Genomic DNA, 19368 nt, shown 5'->3' with positions numbered 1-19368 from the left:
GGGCCTAAAAGCTCATTCCATTCCACAGTAAAATATTCCCTGAAAATATCACAATCTTAAAACAGCTGACATGCGATCTTAGAAAGACAGTTGAAGATTTGGTGCTGAATATAATCAAACTGATCAGAAAAATTCACATTGCTCCAACTACCACACACGTTCTCATGCGATCACACAATTCTACGCTCTCTAGACAGAACACTAAATATTATAGAATGGGTAGCGAGAATCCTGCGATCTCATTGGTCGAGAGCTATGTGTTGATTTTGTACTGGCCGCACGCTGAGTCACAGTGGTAAACATGTCATAGCGCACTAGTAGCAAGAGTACGCGCACTTATAACAAAGGTTCGCGCAGGAAGCAAGCTTCGCGCACTCAGTACGAGACGCCTATTGGCTAAGGAAATACTGGATGCATGATTTTCGGGCTCTCGTCTATGACAAGCCAAAAGGAGATGGATCCAGTAAATTTGACATCGGATAACACGATAGAAATATGGGTTTTTGGCAAGAAAATTACCCATTCTATAAATCAGATGACGCACATGTCTTTTCGTGCATCAGTCGGAATATAGTGTGCATGCTGGAACTATGGAATTTAGCCTAAACCCACTCGGCTTCGCCTTGTGGGTTAAGCATTCCATAGTTACCTTATGCACACAATTCCGACTGACGCACTCAGACCTGTGCGTCATTTGTATGCTGTCTTTATAGGCAACAGATCAATATCTCCCAAAAGTAATTGTCAATGCACTGCCTTTTCCCCTTTCTTTGTACAGATATGCAAATTAGTACAGACTGTTAAGTAAAAAAAAAAAAAACAGCTACTGTAGGTGTGCAATGCATCACACAGCAAATGCTACCGCAACAGCTAATAAGTTTTCAGACTTTTTGCTTGTTGTTGTGTAGGTTGCAATCACTTTTTAAGTAACCATCATAGAGGGAATATTATGTAATAGGGCCTAGGAGTCCATATAAATGAACCTGACGTCTTCCTGTACAGGTGTATAAAAGGCATATATTACCTCTAAAATCTACATGTTCTTGCAAATTCTTTATCTCAAAACTAATATCAAATTACAGAGACACAGCAGATTTCAGTACCTGTAAAGATTGCAATATCATTACATCTTATGCAATACTATCAAATTTCCAATCAGTTAATTGGGAAAAGACAGATTATCATCAAACTGATGTCTTCTCAATTACTAGCATCATCATATGACAAGTTTGAATGATAACATTTGCCCAAGGAAATTTTAACACACAATTTCATGAACTGCAGCATTTCCATTTGAACAATATTGAAAGATTTTTTTTTTATTCTTTTATTTTTAGCTCATCTCTACAATTTTAAGATACAGTAGCACATTTGGATATGTTTGGATTCTCTTCTATAATTTCTATATCTCAGAGAGATGCAATTTTAATCATTTTTTTTTTTTTTTGCATCAAACATATGTTATCAATTTCATTTATCAATCAATAATATCTATTGCTGCATCTGGTTTACATGCACTCGTAAAGCATGTTGTGATTCCTTGTGTTCTGTTATCCAAGGGGTGCTGGTAGAAAGACGGAAACATCGCTGTTACCATGGGAAACACGGCTGAGGACAGTAGCGGATGTAGGTGTCCAGTGTTCCATCCCGGACATGCATGAGTGCTGTGTACGTGGTCAGCTTGAGAGGAAAACAAATGTGAAAATTTGAGAAGTATTTCAGACAACTAATTTCTCAATCAAAAGAACTCCCTGCACTTTCAGTGTCAATTTCAGTTTATTCAAATTCATGAAATTCAAGATACTTTCTATTTTACTATACTTTTAAATTCAGCTTCCCTGATCAATTCTTGTTTTACAAATTTCCCTCAAGATAGATGCGACATGTACGTTTAAAGTTGGGTACTGTGTAATTATTCAAATTCATGAAATTCTTCCGTCGAGATGTTTTCATTGACAGATTAACAAATTGACCTATATCGACGTAAATAAGCACTGATTTGATCAGTGTTTTAGTAATAGCCATGATAAAAAATAATGGGCGTACATACTTAAACAGGATTTGAACCTACGACCGCCTGATCACCAGACAGGCGTCATTTCCACTAGACCACCGAGCTTTCGCCCGACAGCAAGTGTTGGTTCTAATCCTTATAGCATGCAGCGGGTGCTGCGTAATTATTCAAATTCATGAAATTCTTCCGTCGAGATGTTTTCATTGCAACTGATCGACAAATTGCCCTATATCGACATAAATAAGCACTGAATTGATTAGTGTTTTAGTAGTAGCCATGATAAAAAATCATGGGCGTACATACTCAAGCAGGATTTGAACCTACGACCTCCTGATCACTGGATAGGTGTTATCTCCACTAGACCACCGAGCTTTCGCCCGACAGCAAGTGTTGGTTCTAATCCTTTTAGCATGCAGCAGGTACTGCGTAATTATTCAAATTCATGAAGAAGAATTTCATGAATTTGAATCATTACACAGTACCCGTCAAGGCAACCAATCTCGACAATCTCGAGTCAACCACTACTGATGAGCATAGGCTTCAATGCACATATTTGCTGACAGCTGCTATTCATGGTTTCCAAACATACCCCTGTGGGCACTGACTGAAGATCGATTTCATTGGATCACTTAATATGTTTCCCCATGCTATCTGGTCTTTACAGTCTCATAAACAATCACAGATAAGTTAAATATCATTTTCCACTCTTTCACATATCTGGAAACCTACACCCATCTCCTACATTGGGTGGCAAATTGGTATGGAAGTCAAGGACATTATCTGAATGATTCTTACCAGGTTTCTCACTGGCTTGGTAGACAGCACGTTGTAGATTCCTTTAAATCCGACATTCTGGAGAGTGGGGGGGGGGGGGGGGAAGATTACTATGCTTACATTTTTTAACATTATAAATGTGTACAGTGTATATTTCACTTAACTAATAATTACATTGTGTACCAGTACTTGTGATACCCATTCCCATACATTTAAATCTTTGACTTCAAATTTGAGGTGTGAATTTCAAACCTTTTTATAGTATGGTCTACTCCTAGTTAATCAATAAAATTGCATTTGCTTCACACTCAAATTGGCACATATTATACATAATCTCCCACTCAGAAAAAATTTCAGACAGCTTTTCATAAAATCGTGATTTAAAATCAACTCCTCAAGACAGACACTTAAACCATCATAAAGACAGCCCTAGCTACATGGCAGTGACGGTTAGAAGAAACAGAAATTGTGTGACTTTTTACTGGTGAATGTAATCAAAACTTCTTTTTTGGTCATGAGCATTCTCTCTTCATCTGTACTGAAAAATATATCAATATAATAAATCTAAGATTCAGCCTAAATTAGCAAAGGCACATTAGCAGCACATATTGCAGTAAAAAGGTAACTGGTCCATATTTCAACAGCAAATTCACTTGCGCTACAGGAATACCAGTACTGTATACGTCATATATTTTAGTGAGTCTAATTTTTCACGAATCTGGACTTCCTGACAATTTCAGTAGTGACTAAATTTGCGATCTTGGAGTACAATAATAAAAAGAAAAATGTTTGCGTGCATGTCACATTCATGTCGAGATTAGACTTCATATTTTTATGTGCTTTTAAATTAATGAATAGTACCTGACTTATTTGTAAAAATATAATCTTTGTGAAAGACATGGCGTATACGGGAGCAAACATGAAGAAAACTACAAATAATAAACTACCTGGTATAACATTCTGTACAGTTATACCCCTACAATATACCTGCATTCGTCGGTTGAGAATGAGAAGGGCGTTAAGTTGCCTCAAACACTATGGGTTTAGTGGCAACTGAATGCCCTTATCATTCTCACCTGAAGCATTGAGACCTATTAAAGATATGAGATAATATGAAATATGACATGTAAAACATTCATGCACTTTTGTTTTTGTGCTATCTCATGTTGCATGAAATGCACTAAAATGTCAACACTGCAAAAATCTCTACTTTTACAGTAAAGCAACAAGCAACAAGACAATCTCTCTCACCGTCTGTGTCATCTTGTCCATGCACTTGGTGGCCGGGGTCCTCCTGTCGTCAAAGAATGGCGGACTCTCCCAGTTATCGTAGTTGGTCTCCACGAGGTACCAGGTCCCATTTGACGGATTCATCCTGATCAAGAGTCATTAGTCAATTGAGAGAAAAAAAATTATTTTAGAGCTTCAGCTGATTCATTTGGGCAGAAGATGTCAATTTTTTTAAATGTAGCATTAATTTTGTTATTTACACACTGCAAGTTGTAGCTGATCAAGGTGGTATTTGGGAAGGGCCTACACGTTGTATTTCAGACATGCAGTACACATGACGAGGAGCAGACCAAATGGAATTAGACCAAATGGGGTTAGACCGAATGGGGTTGGACTAAATAGGGTTAGACCAAATGAGGTTAGACCAATGAGATTAGACCAAATGGGGTTAGACCAAAAGAGATTAGACCAAACGGTGTTAGACCAAATAGGTTTAAACCAAATGGGGTTAGACCAAATGGGGTTATATCAAATGAGATTAGACCAAATGGGATTAGATCAAATGAGATGAGAATTAGAAAACGTCAAATACTACACAGAGCATACAAGAAGTTCCAAAAATGCTGTGGCTCATGTCACATCCATTCAGCTCCAACTTACAATTTGACATTATCTGCCTTGGTGCCGACGGATCTGGTGATGATAGCACCCTCTCCTGTCGAGTTTCCTCCCAGGATGATGTAGCCCGGCGCGAGCAGCTTCACCGACGTCAGGTAGGCGAGAGTGGAGTGGTAGCTGAAGAGAGGAGGAGGGACACTTATTTCAGGCGGGACGTTCTTTCAATCAACATTCGATGGTCACATTGCTCATCACCATCATCCTCCTGTCAGAAACACTCATCTCCTGCTCTATATTCAGGCTCATAAGATGGTTTCTATGATCCATAATGAAAATACTTAGTTGTACGAAAAATATGAAAGTAATTCTAAATTAAGGTCTTAATCATCCCCATGACATGTTTTAACTGTCTATTAGTCTCCTCTACCAACACTATTAGTCTGTGAATTACAGTTTCTAAGTTTGCATGAGTGCTTGGGTGAACAATTGAGTTGAAAGGAATGAATATTGAGATCAAGGAGACTACAATCACATGGGCTTTGTCTTTAGTTTTAATCTACAGGGAGGGGGTAGCATGTACTTGTGCATATACCAATTTCCTCTGTATTTTCACAAAGAGTATACCATATATATATATATGAACTCAATTTCCCAACATTGTGCTCTATCTCTATAGAAGTTACAGTGCATATTTCAAATTCACTGCTGTACTTCAGAATACAGCTATATCATCAATTATCTCTTAAACATCATGATAGCAGTTGATATTTAAGTAACTCCTCTTCCAGTAGATACAGAGCACATTGAGATGTCATACCTGAGTCGGCACTGGAGTAATAATATGTGCAAACTACCAGGTAGTAACAGTGCAAAACAGAAAAAAAAATCTTTAAAATCTTGCTTCCAGGGGGATTTAACTCAATTGCCAGTGTTCATCTTGGGAAAGAAGGCATTCTCATATAATTTGAATCGCGCATCTGGTGAAAACTATGAAAGACAAAACATATCTTCCTCAAATTCATGAAATTCTTCCGTCGAGATGTTTTCACTGCAACTGATTGACAAATTGCCCTACATCGACGTAAATAAGCACTGAATTGATCAGTGTTTTGGTAGTAGCCATGATAAAAGATCATGGGCGTACATACTCGAGCAGGATTCGAACCTACGACCTCCTGATCACCGGACAGGCGTCATCTCCACTAGACCACCGAGCTTTCGCCCGACAGCAAGTGTTGGTTCTAATCCTTATAGCATGCAGCGGTTACTGCTTTGTTATTCAAATTCATGAAATTCTTCCGTCGAGATGTTTTCACTGCAACTGATTGACAAATTGCCCTACATCGACATAAATTTATGTCGATGTAGGGCAATTTGTCAATCAGTTGCAGTGAAAACATATCTTCCCTACAGCACCAATCACTGTCTACCATTTGGAGTAGTGATTTAAAAAAATGTTTGAGTTATCACATTTGATGCATACATGTAGGTCACCTGTTTCACAAAACATCCTACCATATAAAAATGTTTGAGTTATCACATTTGATGCATACATGTAGGTCACCTGTTTCACAAAACATCCTACCATATAAAAATGTTTGAGTTATCACATTTGATGCATACATGTAGGTCACCTGTTTCACAAAACATCCTACCATATAAAAATGTTTGAGTTATCACATTTGATGCATACATGTAGGTCACCTGTTTCACAAAACATCCTACCATATAAAAATTTTTGAGTTATCACATTTGATGCATACATGTAGGTCACTTGTTTCACAAAACATCCTACCATATAAAAATTTTGCAACAAAGCCGAAAATACTAAGAGATATTACTATATTTCTCAATAAACCATAAACATACACGCTTTATTCTAGAAAGAAATTTAATAAAACTATTGTTCACATGTTTGTTAGATTACAGATCAGCAGCTGCGATCTTACAAATTTCATTTGTAGAGGGAGACAAACTGAAGGAAATTCACACCTCAACCTTCATCCCTCTGATTAAAATTCTCTTGCTTTCATTGTTCATATTTTTGTCCATTCAGCAATACTTAACATTGATTATACTGATAAACATTTCAAATTGGTGGTTTCTTTCCCAAACTCACATTCTAGAACTATTTTGAAGAACTAAAGCTGGGTTTTTGTTTCATCTGCAAACGGTGAATAATGTCTTTAAATAATACACACAGCTGTCCCTCCAGGACAAAACCTCTTACTCAGTGGCCTTGATGACGGCATCACGGAGGACAAAACCCATCCACTGACCGTCGCGCTGACCGAGGACCCACTCGATGATGCCGATGAAACCACCGTCCAGCTGGAAGCGCTCGTTCATCGAGAGGCCCAAGATGCCCTGGAGGATATTGAGAGCGGCACAAGATTATTACATAACGTAAAGCACACCGTTGATTTAAAGCTTGCAAAAGACATACAGTGCACTCCCGTGACAACGAACACGGTTATAACAAAATTCCATTTACAACGAAGTAAAGATTCAGGCCGCAACATTATCCACTCAATGTTTTTTTTTATTGTTTTTTGTTCAGTTATAACGAAATTTTGATATAACGAAAGACAACTGCTGGCCCCAAGGACTTTGTTATAACAGGAGTCTACTGTATGAGTGATGGGTTGTATAATGCCAGGCAGCTTGCAATTGGCTGTTGGTATAAATCAACAATGATGACCGTTAACACTCTATAGTGGACCACTATATTTGACTTGTATGCCTTCTCGGCAATTCTATGTTAAAAAAAAAGGAAAAAAAAAGATGCTTCTCGTATGTAGTTCCCATTCCTTGCATGACAAAACCAATGAAAAATACTGAATACCGGGATGGAATCCAGGATTGAAGACAGAGAATATTTGGAAAATATCTATTCTTGCTAGCACGGGATACAAATTTACTTGCATGGAAATCAAATCTACACAGATTTCTACTGATACACCCATAGTACAATGCCATCATGCCTGCATCACTGCTATTGTTGTAGCCTTATTGTGCTCTCTATAATTATGGCTGAATTAACATGACAACAGCCACAGCAAGGCTTGATGTAAATCCTTGTGACATATAAAACCCGACTAACACATGAGGAACTGAAACTGCATTTATACTCCTTGAGAAGAGCGATGAAAGTTTTCGTAAATATTCTGTTCAACTATTCTTTATTATTCAGGATCGGTAAATTTGTATTACGATGTAATTTTATCATGGGCCATTTTGATACCAAACGTGCCATTGTCCTACAATTTGTTTCAGAATGGAAAGCTGCTAAACAATAGGCCTTCATGTACTTTCCTGAACACTTCTGCAATGCCCTGAATTGCTTGGGCACCGTTTCTGAATCCCAGGGCCGGTGTTAATCACCCCAGGGCCATTGTTAATCACCCCTCACCCACCGGTTTCATGCCTGTGATGACCCCGACGTAGCCAGCAAAGTGCACCCCTTTGGCCACCGTCTTGCCCCCTTGCTGGTAGTCCACGTTGGTGATGAGGGGCCTCAGTCTCTCTGTCAGGGCCCAGGTCTTGTTCTTTGTATCCCATCTGACAGATGAAGATATAATGATGGAAACGCACTCTCATCAAAGAAGATTTCATTTCCAGGAGACAATTCTTGCTCTTAGCAAAAAAAAAAAAAAAAAAAAAAAAACCAGCACATGACAAGAGATCACTGTCCCTGTTTGTTTGTTTGTTTGTTTGTTGGGGGGGGGGGGGGAATGTCAAGTATATATTTGTGTAATGACTATGAGCATGTGACCATCACAAAAGAAATCTAGCATTACATATGATAACTAATAATTGGGGGGGGGGGGGAGAGTGACACAGAATACTACATCCAAGTGCAGTCAATGGACCTACAGCCTCCGTTAAATAATATTTCAGAATCTGAGGTAAGAACAATCTGTCTTTTTTTTCTGTGGAGTGGAATGAAAAATGTCAAGTAATTATTTGTGTACTGTCTATAAGCATGTGGCGATCAGAAAGAAATCTAGCATTACATAGATGATTACTGATATTGGGGGGAAGGGGGCACAGAATACTACATCCAAGTGCAATTTTAAAGGACTTCACAGCCTCCATTAAATGGTATTTCAGAATCTCACATTTAAGAACAATCTGCGTAATTCCAACAGCATGCAGAAAAAAAAAACAACTAACAACGATAATCATTATCAGTTCTAAAACATTCAGTCAAGGCACCTACAGTATGCTTCGTTTTGACTTGAAATTTCTGTGGTAGCTTTAAGTTGCCTTGGTAAGCAATTATAATGCATGTAACCACCATACACAAGGCACAGCTTTTGAATGCTGCCCTCATTGGCACGGTACAAATTGTATGAGTTGTCTCATAATTTATCTACTTTTATGACCCTGCTTCTTGAAGTCCTATATAAAACTTATCATCATCTTAGCATTTGGTAACATTTGCCATTTGACACACATTTTGTTTCATTTTAACCCGATGGGGACAGGCTGATTTTGTTACAACACGCATTTCCCATAGACCCCTGCCCGAGTACACCCGGAACTCATCCTCAACAGGTTAAGGGAGCATAACAAAATGTTCCCCCATGAGCATCCATGGGCAAACATGACAGGGTATGTTACATTGCTATTATGACTCGACTACATAACATAATGTGACTGCTAATAGGTCTGCTAATATGTACATTGCATCTTTCATGGGAAATAAAAAGTCTAATATGTGTCAGTTCTTGCCTCTTTCATCTTTCATCTAAAGATAATTTCAGCATTGGCAAGAGATGAATAGTCATTACATTTCTTTTTATAGCCTGAGTTAATATATTGTCAACTGGTGCAGTTTTCATATGAGAAATATGGCACTGCCATAAACTTCAAACTATATTTTGATACACACAGTTACACGTAATTGCTGCCGATGCCATGATAAAGCATGCATCGCAAGTCATCAATTTAGTTTTGATTTCTCATTGGACAAGTCTAAAATAATCACAGTGTAAACTGAGATGGCAGATACGTGCAGATGGTGGATATGATATTGATGACAACTGCAAAACAATTCAAACAGACAAGGCAAGCTTGTCTTAGTTTTAGTTTTGTCATTGCTGAACATGTCTTTATAAAGAGCAATTCAATACCATGTTCATCAAGTTGCACGTACTAAATAAAGTTTACATTTTCTCACTTTCATGAAGAGGTGATACCAGAACTTGTTATGATGCAAACTTAAAGGTGATGATGTACTGATCTCACATGTCTCCTTTAGACATACACATGGATCTGCACTAAATTTGCTACTTTTCTATTATTTTATTAAATAAGAAATATGTGATTTCTAATATATCATATCTCAGCCTAATATTTGCCACTTACACAGTCATCATGATGAAGCCACATAGAGGCTAATCATTGTACAAGTGTTACACAATGGTGACAAATGTTTGAAAGCTAGCTACTAGAAAACAGGCTCTCAAAACTAAAAGCTATTTTTAAAGAAGCTACTTTTGAGTGCACTTAATGCAAGTAAATGGCAGAACTAAACAGCACAAGGCAACATAATGATGAAAGAAGTAGGTTTTTGGTTTCATTTTAATATCAAGTACAAGCCTCTTTCATTGGAAATTTTGTATATATCACAGTATCATTTACGACATGATAGAGAAATGCATTAATTTCCAATTGATATTTATTACAATTCAAAATTTTTTGGGGCCTCCCCTTCATCAGGGATGAAAATGCAGTTTTTGTTGGCAATTAATGCATTTCTCTATTGTGTCATTCTTTCTACTACAGTTGAAAGATCAAAGGTGTAGGACGAAATGATTCATTCAATGAGGCACAGCCAAGTTGAATGGAGCAGTAATTTCATCTTTTACCTTCCAAAATAGTCTGTCCATTGTATGAATGAAAAACATTTATTTTTTGTTTTATATAACACTTAATAATAGATCCTTGTCATTTGATGTTTTAAGAATTTAGAAACAAGAGAGAATGTGCAAGATCTGAGATGGAGAGAGTGCTGAGCACACGCTATTCACTTGCGTACTGTCCATTAATATGATGATCATATGCACAGTGCAAATGCAAGCATTTTATGTACGTAGTGTGTGTGCAATGGAGCCAATTGCATGGATCCAAGATTGGACTGTAAATAAAGCCACAACTGCACGAATGATGATGTATAAAATGGGACAAATGATCAAGGTGAAACAACCAATCTAGTGACAAGGATCTACTGTAAAACATGATATATTCGCGGCATGAATTTTTCGCGAATTGGAGCCGACGGCCTTTTTTGCGGCATGAAATTTTCACGAACTGCCACTGGCATTCAATGCATATAGTGTAGACAAGAACTTTCGCGTGCATTTTAATTTCGCGAATCTTGGCGCTTGCAAAATTTGCGAAATTAAAATGCACAAGAAAATTCCTCGTTTTACAGTATTTAGGTGTAATATAATCATTAATATACCGGTATACATTGATACGTATACAACAGACACAAATTGAGAGTACAATTTGTACTTTTTAATGTGGCAAGATGATATTGACAGAAGTTATTTTTGTTGTTTTTAAGGTAAATTTTTCTTTCAGGATGCATTGTGTGACTTTATAGTTAAATATGGTGGAACAAAAGAAATCACTACATAAGTAAATATTATAGCAAATGAGAGATTATATATCAACATGTTTAAAATCAAGTTAAAAGCTTTGAGTTGTAACTTGGTCCTGTCTTCTCATGATATCAAATGTGAGAACTTTTAAATAGAGTTTATTTTCAAGTTACATTTCTTACACCTATATTCCTTAAAGAGGCACATGTTCACTAGAAGTAAGAAATGGCCATTTATATCACTGTTGTAGAAAACTATGATTCCATGAAAGTTGTCAGCCCTAACAAGTTGTCAGTCTCTGGCAAGGTTATGTCGGAAGAATATATGCCATAAACAGTGAAACAGTACATCGTCTAAACTATCAAGCGAGAAAAAATTTTACAAGGAATGGCTAGACCTGACAGTGATGACATCTATGAGAAGCACAAAAAAAACAACAACAAGGGAGGGAGTGTTAGTAAACATATCGCTTTATCTAAATCCTTGAAAGTAAACACGATGAAAACTGTATTGTCCTTACCCAAGGAAAAGTCCAAAGTCCAGATTCCTTGCTTGGAACAGATCCCCTGTATAAAGAACAAAGTGAGGAGAATTTATATGAATTTGATAAACTTTAAGAAGCACAAACACGAGTTCCATAGACTTTATTTCCAATACCTCAACGTCTGGTGCTGAAATGCAGCCAAAATTACTGATCTGAAGTACAGGAAATACAGGGAATTTCATTATAAAAAGCTGCTTGGAACTGCTGAAATTACCTCATCTTATCTGGTTTCTCATTATATCAGGGATATAAAACAAAAGAATGCAAAAGGAATGGGATCTGCCAAATTACCTCGTTATATATGCTGTATACATGCATAACTAGTGTTATAACCATCACAACTTTTATGTAGTTTCTCAAAAAGTACTTTGTAGTACCTTAACATAAAAAAGCAACATATTCCACTTCTGCCTTTATGCAGTCATTCAAGACATTTGCTAACAAATTTGCAAGTTCACTTTCAACACATCCTTGCAGACTTTTTCCCAAGAAAAATATAGCAAACTTGGGGAGCTTTGGGGAACATCCAGGAGGGTATAGTGTCCAGTGAATGATCACTATTACTCACTTGAACGATCATGCACGCCTGTTGCCGTACGATGAATGATTTCAATATCTCACCTGTGCCTTTGGCTCAGGTGAGCTAAAAAAAAACTAGAAATGTCGCTACGGCGACTGGTGTATGCCTCCGCCATAATACATGGTTCTCCTAAAAGGTCTATAGTACAATGTCTTGACAATGTGTGATGACAGTTTCACACAATTGGCAAAATATTAAAATGACAGGTTTGCCACAAATGTGCTGAATGTTCACTTTCCTAGAACTAGGTTCAATTGGATGAATGATTAAAACGTCAGAGTGCAGGTATTTGGGGGAACTGATGATTTTCACTTGACTTTTGACCCTTTTACAAGTTTATGCATTGAGTAATTTTCAAGATATTGAGAAAAAGTATAATTTCAGTATCAAATGGTAAAATAGTATTATCGAAACCTGGCCTTTGACCTTTGACCCCACAGTTCCAAAGAGAGTCACTGTTAGGTAGAACATGCATAAATATGTAAGTTTCATGACAATACCTTGAGTTATTTTTGAGATATGGAGGAAAAAGTGCAATTTAGCACTTTCACTTGACCTTTGACCTTTTGGCAAGAAACTTCCCACAGAATATATATTGGGTTATACATGCATACATCAAGTTTTAAAAAAATCCTTCAGGCATTGCATAAATATAAGGAAAGTAGTTATATTTTGAGGAGTTGACCTTGATCTTTGACCCCCTGACCTTTGACCCATGACCCCCAACTTCCCTAGATAATCACTGCCCATCGGTACAAGCATATATACTAAGTTCCATGAAGATACCTTGAACCATTTGCGAGATATGGAGAAAAACATGAAATTTCAATTTTTTTTTTCACAAAATAACCTGTGACCTTTGACCTTTGACCCTGTGACCCTAAAATCCACACAAAGTATCATCCCCCAAGGATATACCCTCATACCAAGTTTGATGCAAAACCACCACACGGTTCTTGAGATATCGACAAAAACAAAACGGGACGGACGGACGGACGTACGGACGTACGGACGTACGGACGTACGGACGTACGGACGTACAGACGTACGGACGGACGCACGGACGGACGGACGGACGGACGACCCGAAAACATAATGCCTCCGGCCACTTTGTTGGCGGAGGCATAAAAAAAGATTGCCGTGTTTGTCAAAGTTGGAAGCCTAATCTTTGGTGGTCAGGAGTTGTGCCCCCCCCCCCCAAAAAAAAAAAAAAAAAAAAAAATCAATGCATGAAATATGCGAAATTGTATAAACATGTGTATGCCAGACTAATTATGAACACAAATGTGGGCAAACACCTCTTTAAAGTTTTAACCCATTACTCAACCATTGTAACAGTAAGCACTAATTGTGTGTTGTGTTTGACAGTCTTAGTGGCACAAAAAGTAGTCTACCAGGTTATCATTTGACACAAAGGGGGCGCATCATTTCCTCAAAGTTGGCCTGCTGACAGCATTGAATAAAAACAAATAAACTTTACTGTCGCCAACACAATTCCCTCACTGCAGTCACTGAACTCTTATGAGGAAGTGTAAAATTGAGCAATGTGTGAGTTTCTATACCCATCACTTTCATTATCGCCAATATTCAAAATTTACATGTTTCTTTTAGCTATCTTTTTTCTGTTTAAATGTAGCACCATAATTCTTCCTTTTATGACCACCAATATTTCAGATCTAATGATTTTATGGCCCAATGGGCCACAAGAGAAAAAAGTTAGTATCAAGTTCTGTTGTTAGTATACGACAACAAAGGGATGAAAAACAAAGACACATACCTGATTTGTCTTCTGCCACTATTGAAGTACATACAGTAAACACTTCGTAGAAAACATTGTAGAGGACAATTTGACCTGCAATCATAAAGAAAATTATTGCTAAATTGTAATTCAAGTACATAACAAAAGACCAGCATGTCTTGCATGGTGTTGTAAAGGGATTCTACAACAAAGAGAGAAAAAAAATATCCATGTCTACCAGTAACTTGAAATCCTAAATTTGAGTCAAAGACTACACCAAATCAAACAAAATCAATTCCTGTTGATGAGTTTATATAATGACCAAGTGGACATGACATAATGGGTGTATCTACCTGTCAAGCCTCATAGGCTTTTACTGATACATCCTATTTCATTGTTCTTTATTATAATGCACTCTGTTTGTTCTATGTGTGTGATTACTGAAATGTTTTGTAAACGTTTTTATACCTGTACATATTGTGTATATATGAATGCTTGTTATTTTATGAATTTTATCTGAAAAATGAAATAAAACGAATGACTTGAATTGAATCTTATATAAACAGGTTGGTTACAAACAGTCTTTAAATAAACTGATACAGGCATAAAACAAATGTCAAATATGAAGTTTATGAGCACAGAATGTCACAGATATGTCTAGTTTGTTCAATTCACTTTACTGCAATATGATAATCTATCATTACCTAGGGGGATTCCTGTTGCATTGGCGATCCCTTTCAGCTCCATGTCATAAGGGGATGGGAAGGTATCAGCAAGGGGAGCCTGCAAAACAATTTAGAGCAGATTGAGAATGTAAGAATACTTATTCTCTTTGTACTGGTAGTCATAGTTGACCCTCATTCTTGGGTATGAAGGGACTGGTGGAAATTAAGCTACTTTACTATGGCTATTCTGGTTAATTACCTGACACAAATGTGGGCATAGTGAACATTGGAATGAGAAATCATTTTTTTTTGGTATGTTTGTTTGTTTTTGTTTATTTTTGTTTCTTTGTTTGTTTGTTTTAGAAATTGAACAGTACAATCATGGAGATGATACCACTGTCTCTCTCATGTCCCTGAAAAAAATAGTATTATGTTTTTAAAAAAAAAAATTGAACTCTTTGATGTAGCCCTATTTTTCCTCATTTTGTTCTGGCTATTGCTACAGCACCTATATTTCAAATACATTTCAAGGCCAGAACAATGCCGCCCATAATAAACTTCTGTATATTTTTTTTCTACACTTGGAAATAGATGTCAAATACAAGCAATGAACACAGAGTTTTAGCAAGTACTTAGCATCTTTTCTACATATCAGGGCTGTCCGGGGTAATTGCCCCGGGGGTAATTGCCCTAGACTCCCTTTCTAGGATATTAGGCATACAAGATTAAACAAAATATCATCCCAACATTCCTATGTACTCTTTTTGCACTCACCATCAATTCATCCAGGTATTTCACAGCTTCCGTCTCATTGATGAAGATCCCAACCAAATCTTTTATGTCTTGAATCAAGTTATTCATCTAATGAAAGATAAAAATAAATCAGTGATAAGAACATGCATATGTTTATCCCAATAAACAATGAATTTTATATCACCCCCCCCCCCCTCCAAAAAAAAAAAATATATATATATATATATATTACACAGCAGTAATGTCCTCTATCCTACTAAAGACTAGCCATATTGCAAAAGTAAATAATTTTGGGTGGCTAACATTATTATTTCTTTTGTCTTCTTGTTCATCTACCCCGATACTCATTACTCAACAAACTGTCCAGTTAGATAAATCTCATGTGACTTGAAATTTGTGAGGGGTGAAGATTTTGTCTATTAAAGCATGACACCAGTCACCTGTGTTAGCCTTTACATTTTGGTGAAAAAGGGAATAGACCTGAGATGCCTGTCACAAGTATGTATTGACTATCTGCTGCAGTGTGGCATTTAATAAAGTACACAGTTCATGTTATAAATACTGTATGTCTACATGTGAATTGATCACAGAAAAAGTTATCCAAGTATGTGGTCACTTTGTGCATTTTCAACATATAACAGCACGAAGATTTGAGGACTTTCAAGCAAGAAAATATCATGTAGTTTGATCAAAATGGATTTGATTATGAAAAGTTCCTCTGTGCAAAAAAAAAAGAAAGAAAGAAAGAAAGAAAGAAAAAGAATCATATATATACAATATGACCGTAGGTCTTCATCAACAAGAAATGCTATTTAAGCAATTGATCATAAAATTGTACAGCATGCTAACAATTGAGACACTTTGGTCTTTTGATGGGATGGACTTTGAGTTTCTGAGTTCAGTTGAGATTCTGCTGCTGATAGGATTGGTTGACATTTATTGCACAGTAGCTGTCATCCTTAAATTTCACCTCATGATGTTTGTCAAAGTGGAGAATAATTATAAAGGTACCTCATCAGTCTTGCTCTTAACAAGGCCAGTCCAACGGTCTTCTGGGGCCATGTCCAGATTCAGAACATAAGTCTGAACCTTGTCCTTGATGGGAGGTGGGTAGGCATCAGTTCGACAGTCCTCTGTGAACTACAATTTACGATGATAAATAATTCTGATAATGCACATTACTATACTCTCAAGGCTTCCATAAATGCTTGCTGCACTTTGGCTTACTTTTGCCTGTTAAGTTAGAAAGTACACAAAAATCTGACCCACCTGTCAATATAAGAATGGTTAGAGGTTTCCCTTATGGGTTTTCATTTGGGACTGACTGTGGCATCACTATGGACTTGTATCTTATTAAATTAGTTTACCATATTACAGCATCATAAATAAAAACAAACAAACTGTTCGCCATGTTATAAATTAATGAAAGAGGATGGAAAAATTTTCAAACTATACACAAACAAAGGTGTCGATATACAAATAGTGGAAATGTATTTTACAGTTATTCTAAGGCAACATGACAACATATGTATTTCAAATTATTTCATTTCACACCTGAGACATCTAAGTCAATGGTTCATCATTTCAATCTACTTCTTCTTTTTTTTTTTCTGGTAGTCCTGCATCCTTCAGACTTGAAGATGATTACAGGCGTAATATGTGATTTTGTATGAGACATATGAAATGACAAATCATCCATGAAAGTGTGAGAAATAGCTCAATAGGCACCTTGACCTATGATTTATTTGACATTCTGACATGAATTTCATTATATGAATTGTAACCTCATTTCAGATTTCCATTGTATGTACACACTACATACCACCATAGATCCCCTCTTTTTAAAGTAAACATTTCTATGACAGGAACAGTACTGAACACAAGCACAGCTTCTTCATTCCATATTGTTACACAGTATATATATGAGTTTGAACCACATTCTTAAGTCGACACACGTTCTCTCTGATCTCTCTTGACTCAGTGTCAGTGACTGTTCAGGCTGCAAAGCATTCAACTCAACTGCAACCATGTGTAAATTAAACATTCCGAATGACAACATTTACAAGTATCTGAATCATTCACCATAATGTAATGTGTTTAAAACTCATGTACGCGATTTGATATAAATCGAAAAGTGTCAGACCAGTACAGTAGGAGAGTTGATCGTACCACCGGACGCTTTTTTTTCGTGGCTCTGAATTCCGTATTCAGGAGACGAAATGTCGACCAAAAATAGCACGAGTAATTAACAAAGTCCTGAAAATTACAAATTCGGCAAAATTAGGAAAATTATTCACTCTGATTTTTGGAAAAGAGACTTCAAATATACACCCCTCTCCAAAAAGTTGTCTTTTTGCACGGTGTAAAATCACATTATAATTCCACACACGATTTTCGTAATGAAATAATCGATGTCTTTCGCACCTTGTCGTTGCACCAGAATCAAAATTCATCCCACGAATCGCCGTACACATTCTTACTGGTAGGACGGCAAAGAAAAGATTGGCAAATGAGGCTCAAATTTTGTATTTTACAGTAAAATGTCTATCTTGAACATTTCAAACAGTTCACGCGATAAAAAATTGACTTCTATTTTGCATGCTTTGTCTATGGGAGCATGGGTGACGAGTTGCGGGCCCCTTCCTTAGCACACAACTAATGCATCGTTTGCGTTTGAGGACGATTGTCGATAGCTACAAATTTCCGTTATCGATCAGTGACATTGTGGTTCTATTGGAATCTTCAGCATTTTTCCTGTATGCGAGTGGGATTTCATAGAATTTCAGTGACGAAATGAACTAAATGTGATTCAAACATGCATAAATATTAACTACGACGAGGTGCGGGTCATTCAACTATAAATCTGAGGTAAAGAATGTGAATTTCTTCATTTCTTTGTGTCGCGTTTTTTGCGATTTCGGTCCACACAACGTTCTGTGAGGCTAATCTACGAAGTCTCGCACATACTGAATGTCATTAGTACGCAAAAATGTGCGTGTCCGGAATTACCATGCTGTCCGGTATTAAATACCATACCTGTATATAATTTACTTGGTTCTACTACATGACTAGTAAATTCTACATCACAAGTGCAATCAATCCACGGTCGGTCTGGACTCTGGGCCGGGTGTTGAACAATACACCATCACCAATCGAAACGAATGGGACTGACATATTGCGCCGCAACCAGCACCACCGCAACAGTAAACAAATGCGTTCAAATGTAAAGATTTTGACTTACCGGTGGAAGATCTTGGGCCAAACCTGGTCCAGAAAGTACAAATAGGGAAACTAGTACTAAAAAGTACCACATTTTGGACTTTTCGTCACGAAATTTAAGTAGGGTTTCCGGCTGTATCACAGAAACAGTAAGCGTGAAGACAACTACTATTCGACGTTAGCACCCGTCACATGATCTTGGACCGCTAATATTGCGTAATGCATGTGGCTATACTATTATTTCACCGCCAGCTCCGTACAGAACCAACCAGTGGAGCGCTTTTTTGAGCGTAATAGAAACGAAACAAACAATTGTCATGAAATGAACAGGTGATTTAATAAATAAATTAATAATAAAAGTGGGTAGACTTGTAGGCATTGTTAGGCAGAAAGTAGAAACTAAAACAAAAACCCCTGTTGAGTAAAAAAGAAAAAGAAAGTAAATCAAGACCAAAGAAAGATAATACATCAACAATATTGATATCTACCATTTCTGCAGACATAACAAATCTTACAAAAAGTGACAATAGTCATTCTTGACAATTACTATATTATGAATAATGACGTATATCACTATTGATATGTCATTATGACTTCATTTCTGTAGCAACCATTAGGC

General features: G+C 37.0%; 1 protein-coding gene across 1 annotated transcript; it reads right to left on the bottom strand.

Moving 5' to 3' along the window:
- Positions 1–1590: 1590 nt before the first annotated feature.
- On the bottom strand, positions 1591–18912 carry LOC140235069 (acid ceramidase-like). The gene is made up of 12 exons (XM_072315106.1): positions 18772–18912; positions 16542–16670; positions 15552–15638; positions 14817–14895; positions 14152–14226; positions 11771–11816; positions 8053–8197; positions 6867–7003; positions 4679–4813; positions 4040–4163; positions 2810–2866; positions 1591–1680 (listed from the first exon to the last, which is right to left on the bottom strand). Exons 1-12 carry the CDS (start codon positions 18841–18843, stop codon positions 1591–1593), a joined length of 1176 nt encoding a protein of 391 aa, XP_072171207.1. The 5' UTR covers positions 18844–18912.
- Positions 18913–19368: the final 456 nt, after the last annotated feature.

Source organism: Diadema setosum, chromosome 11, assembly GCF_964275005.1.
Source record: "Diadema setosum chromosome 11, eeDiaSeto1, whole genome shotgun sequence".
NCBI classification, from domain to species: domain Eukaryota; kingdom Metazoa; phylum Echinodermata; class Echinoidea; order Diadematoida; family Diadematidae; genus Diadema; species Diadema setosum.
This window is presented reverse-complemented; position numbering and strand designations above follow the sequence as displayed.

Excerpts from the sequence above, each read along its gene's own strand:
- LOC140235069 (XM_072315106.1), bottom strand. The coding sequence starts at position 18,843 with ATGTGGTACTTTTTAGTACTAGTTTCCCTATTTGTACTTTCTGGACCA. Across the intron at positions 15,639-16,541 it reads TTAAGAGCAAGACTGATGAG|ATGAATAACTTGATTCAAGA; the intron begins GTACCTTTATAA and ends ATCTTTCATTAG. Across the intron at positions 4,814-6,866 it reads GCCGTCATCAAGGCCACTGA|CTACCACTCCACTCTCGCCT; the intron begins GTAAGAGGTTTT and ends TCCTCTCTTCAG.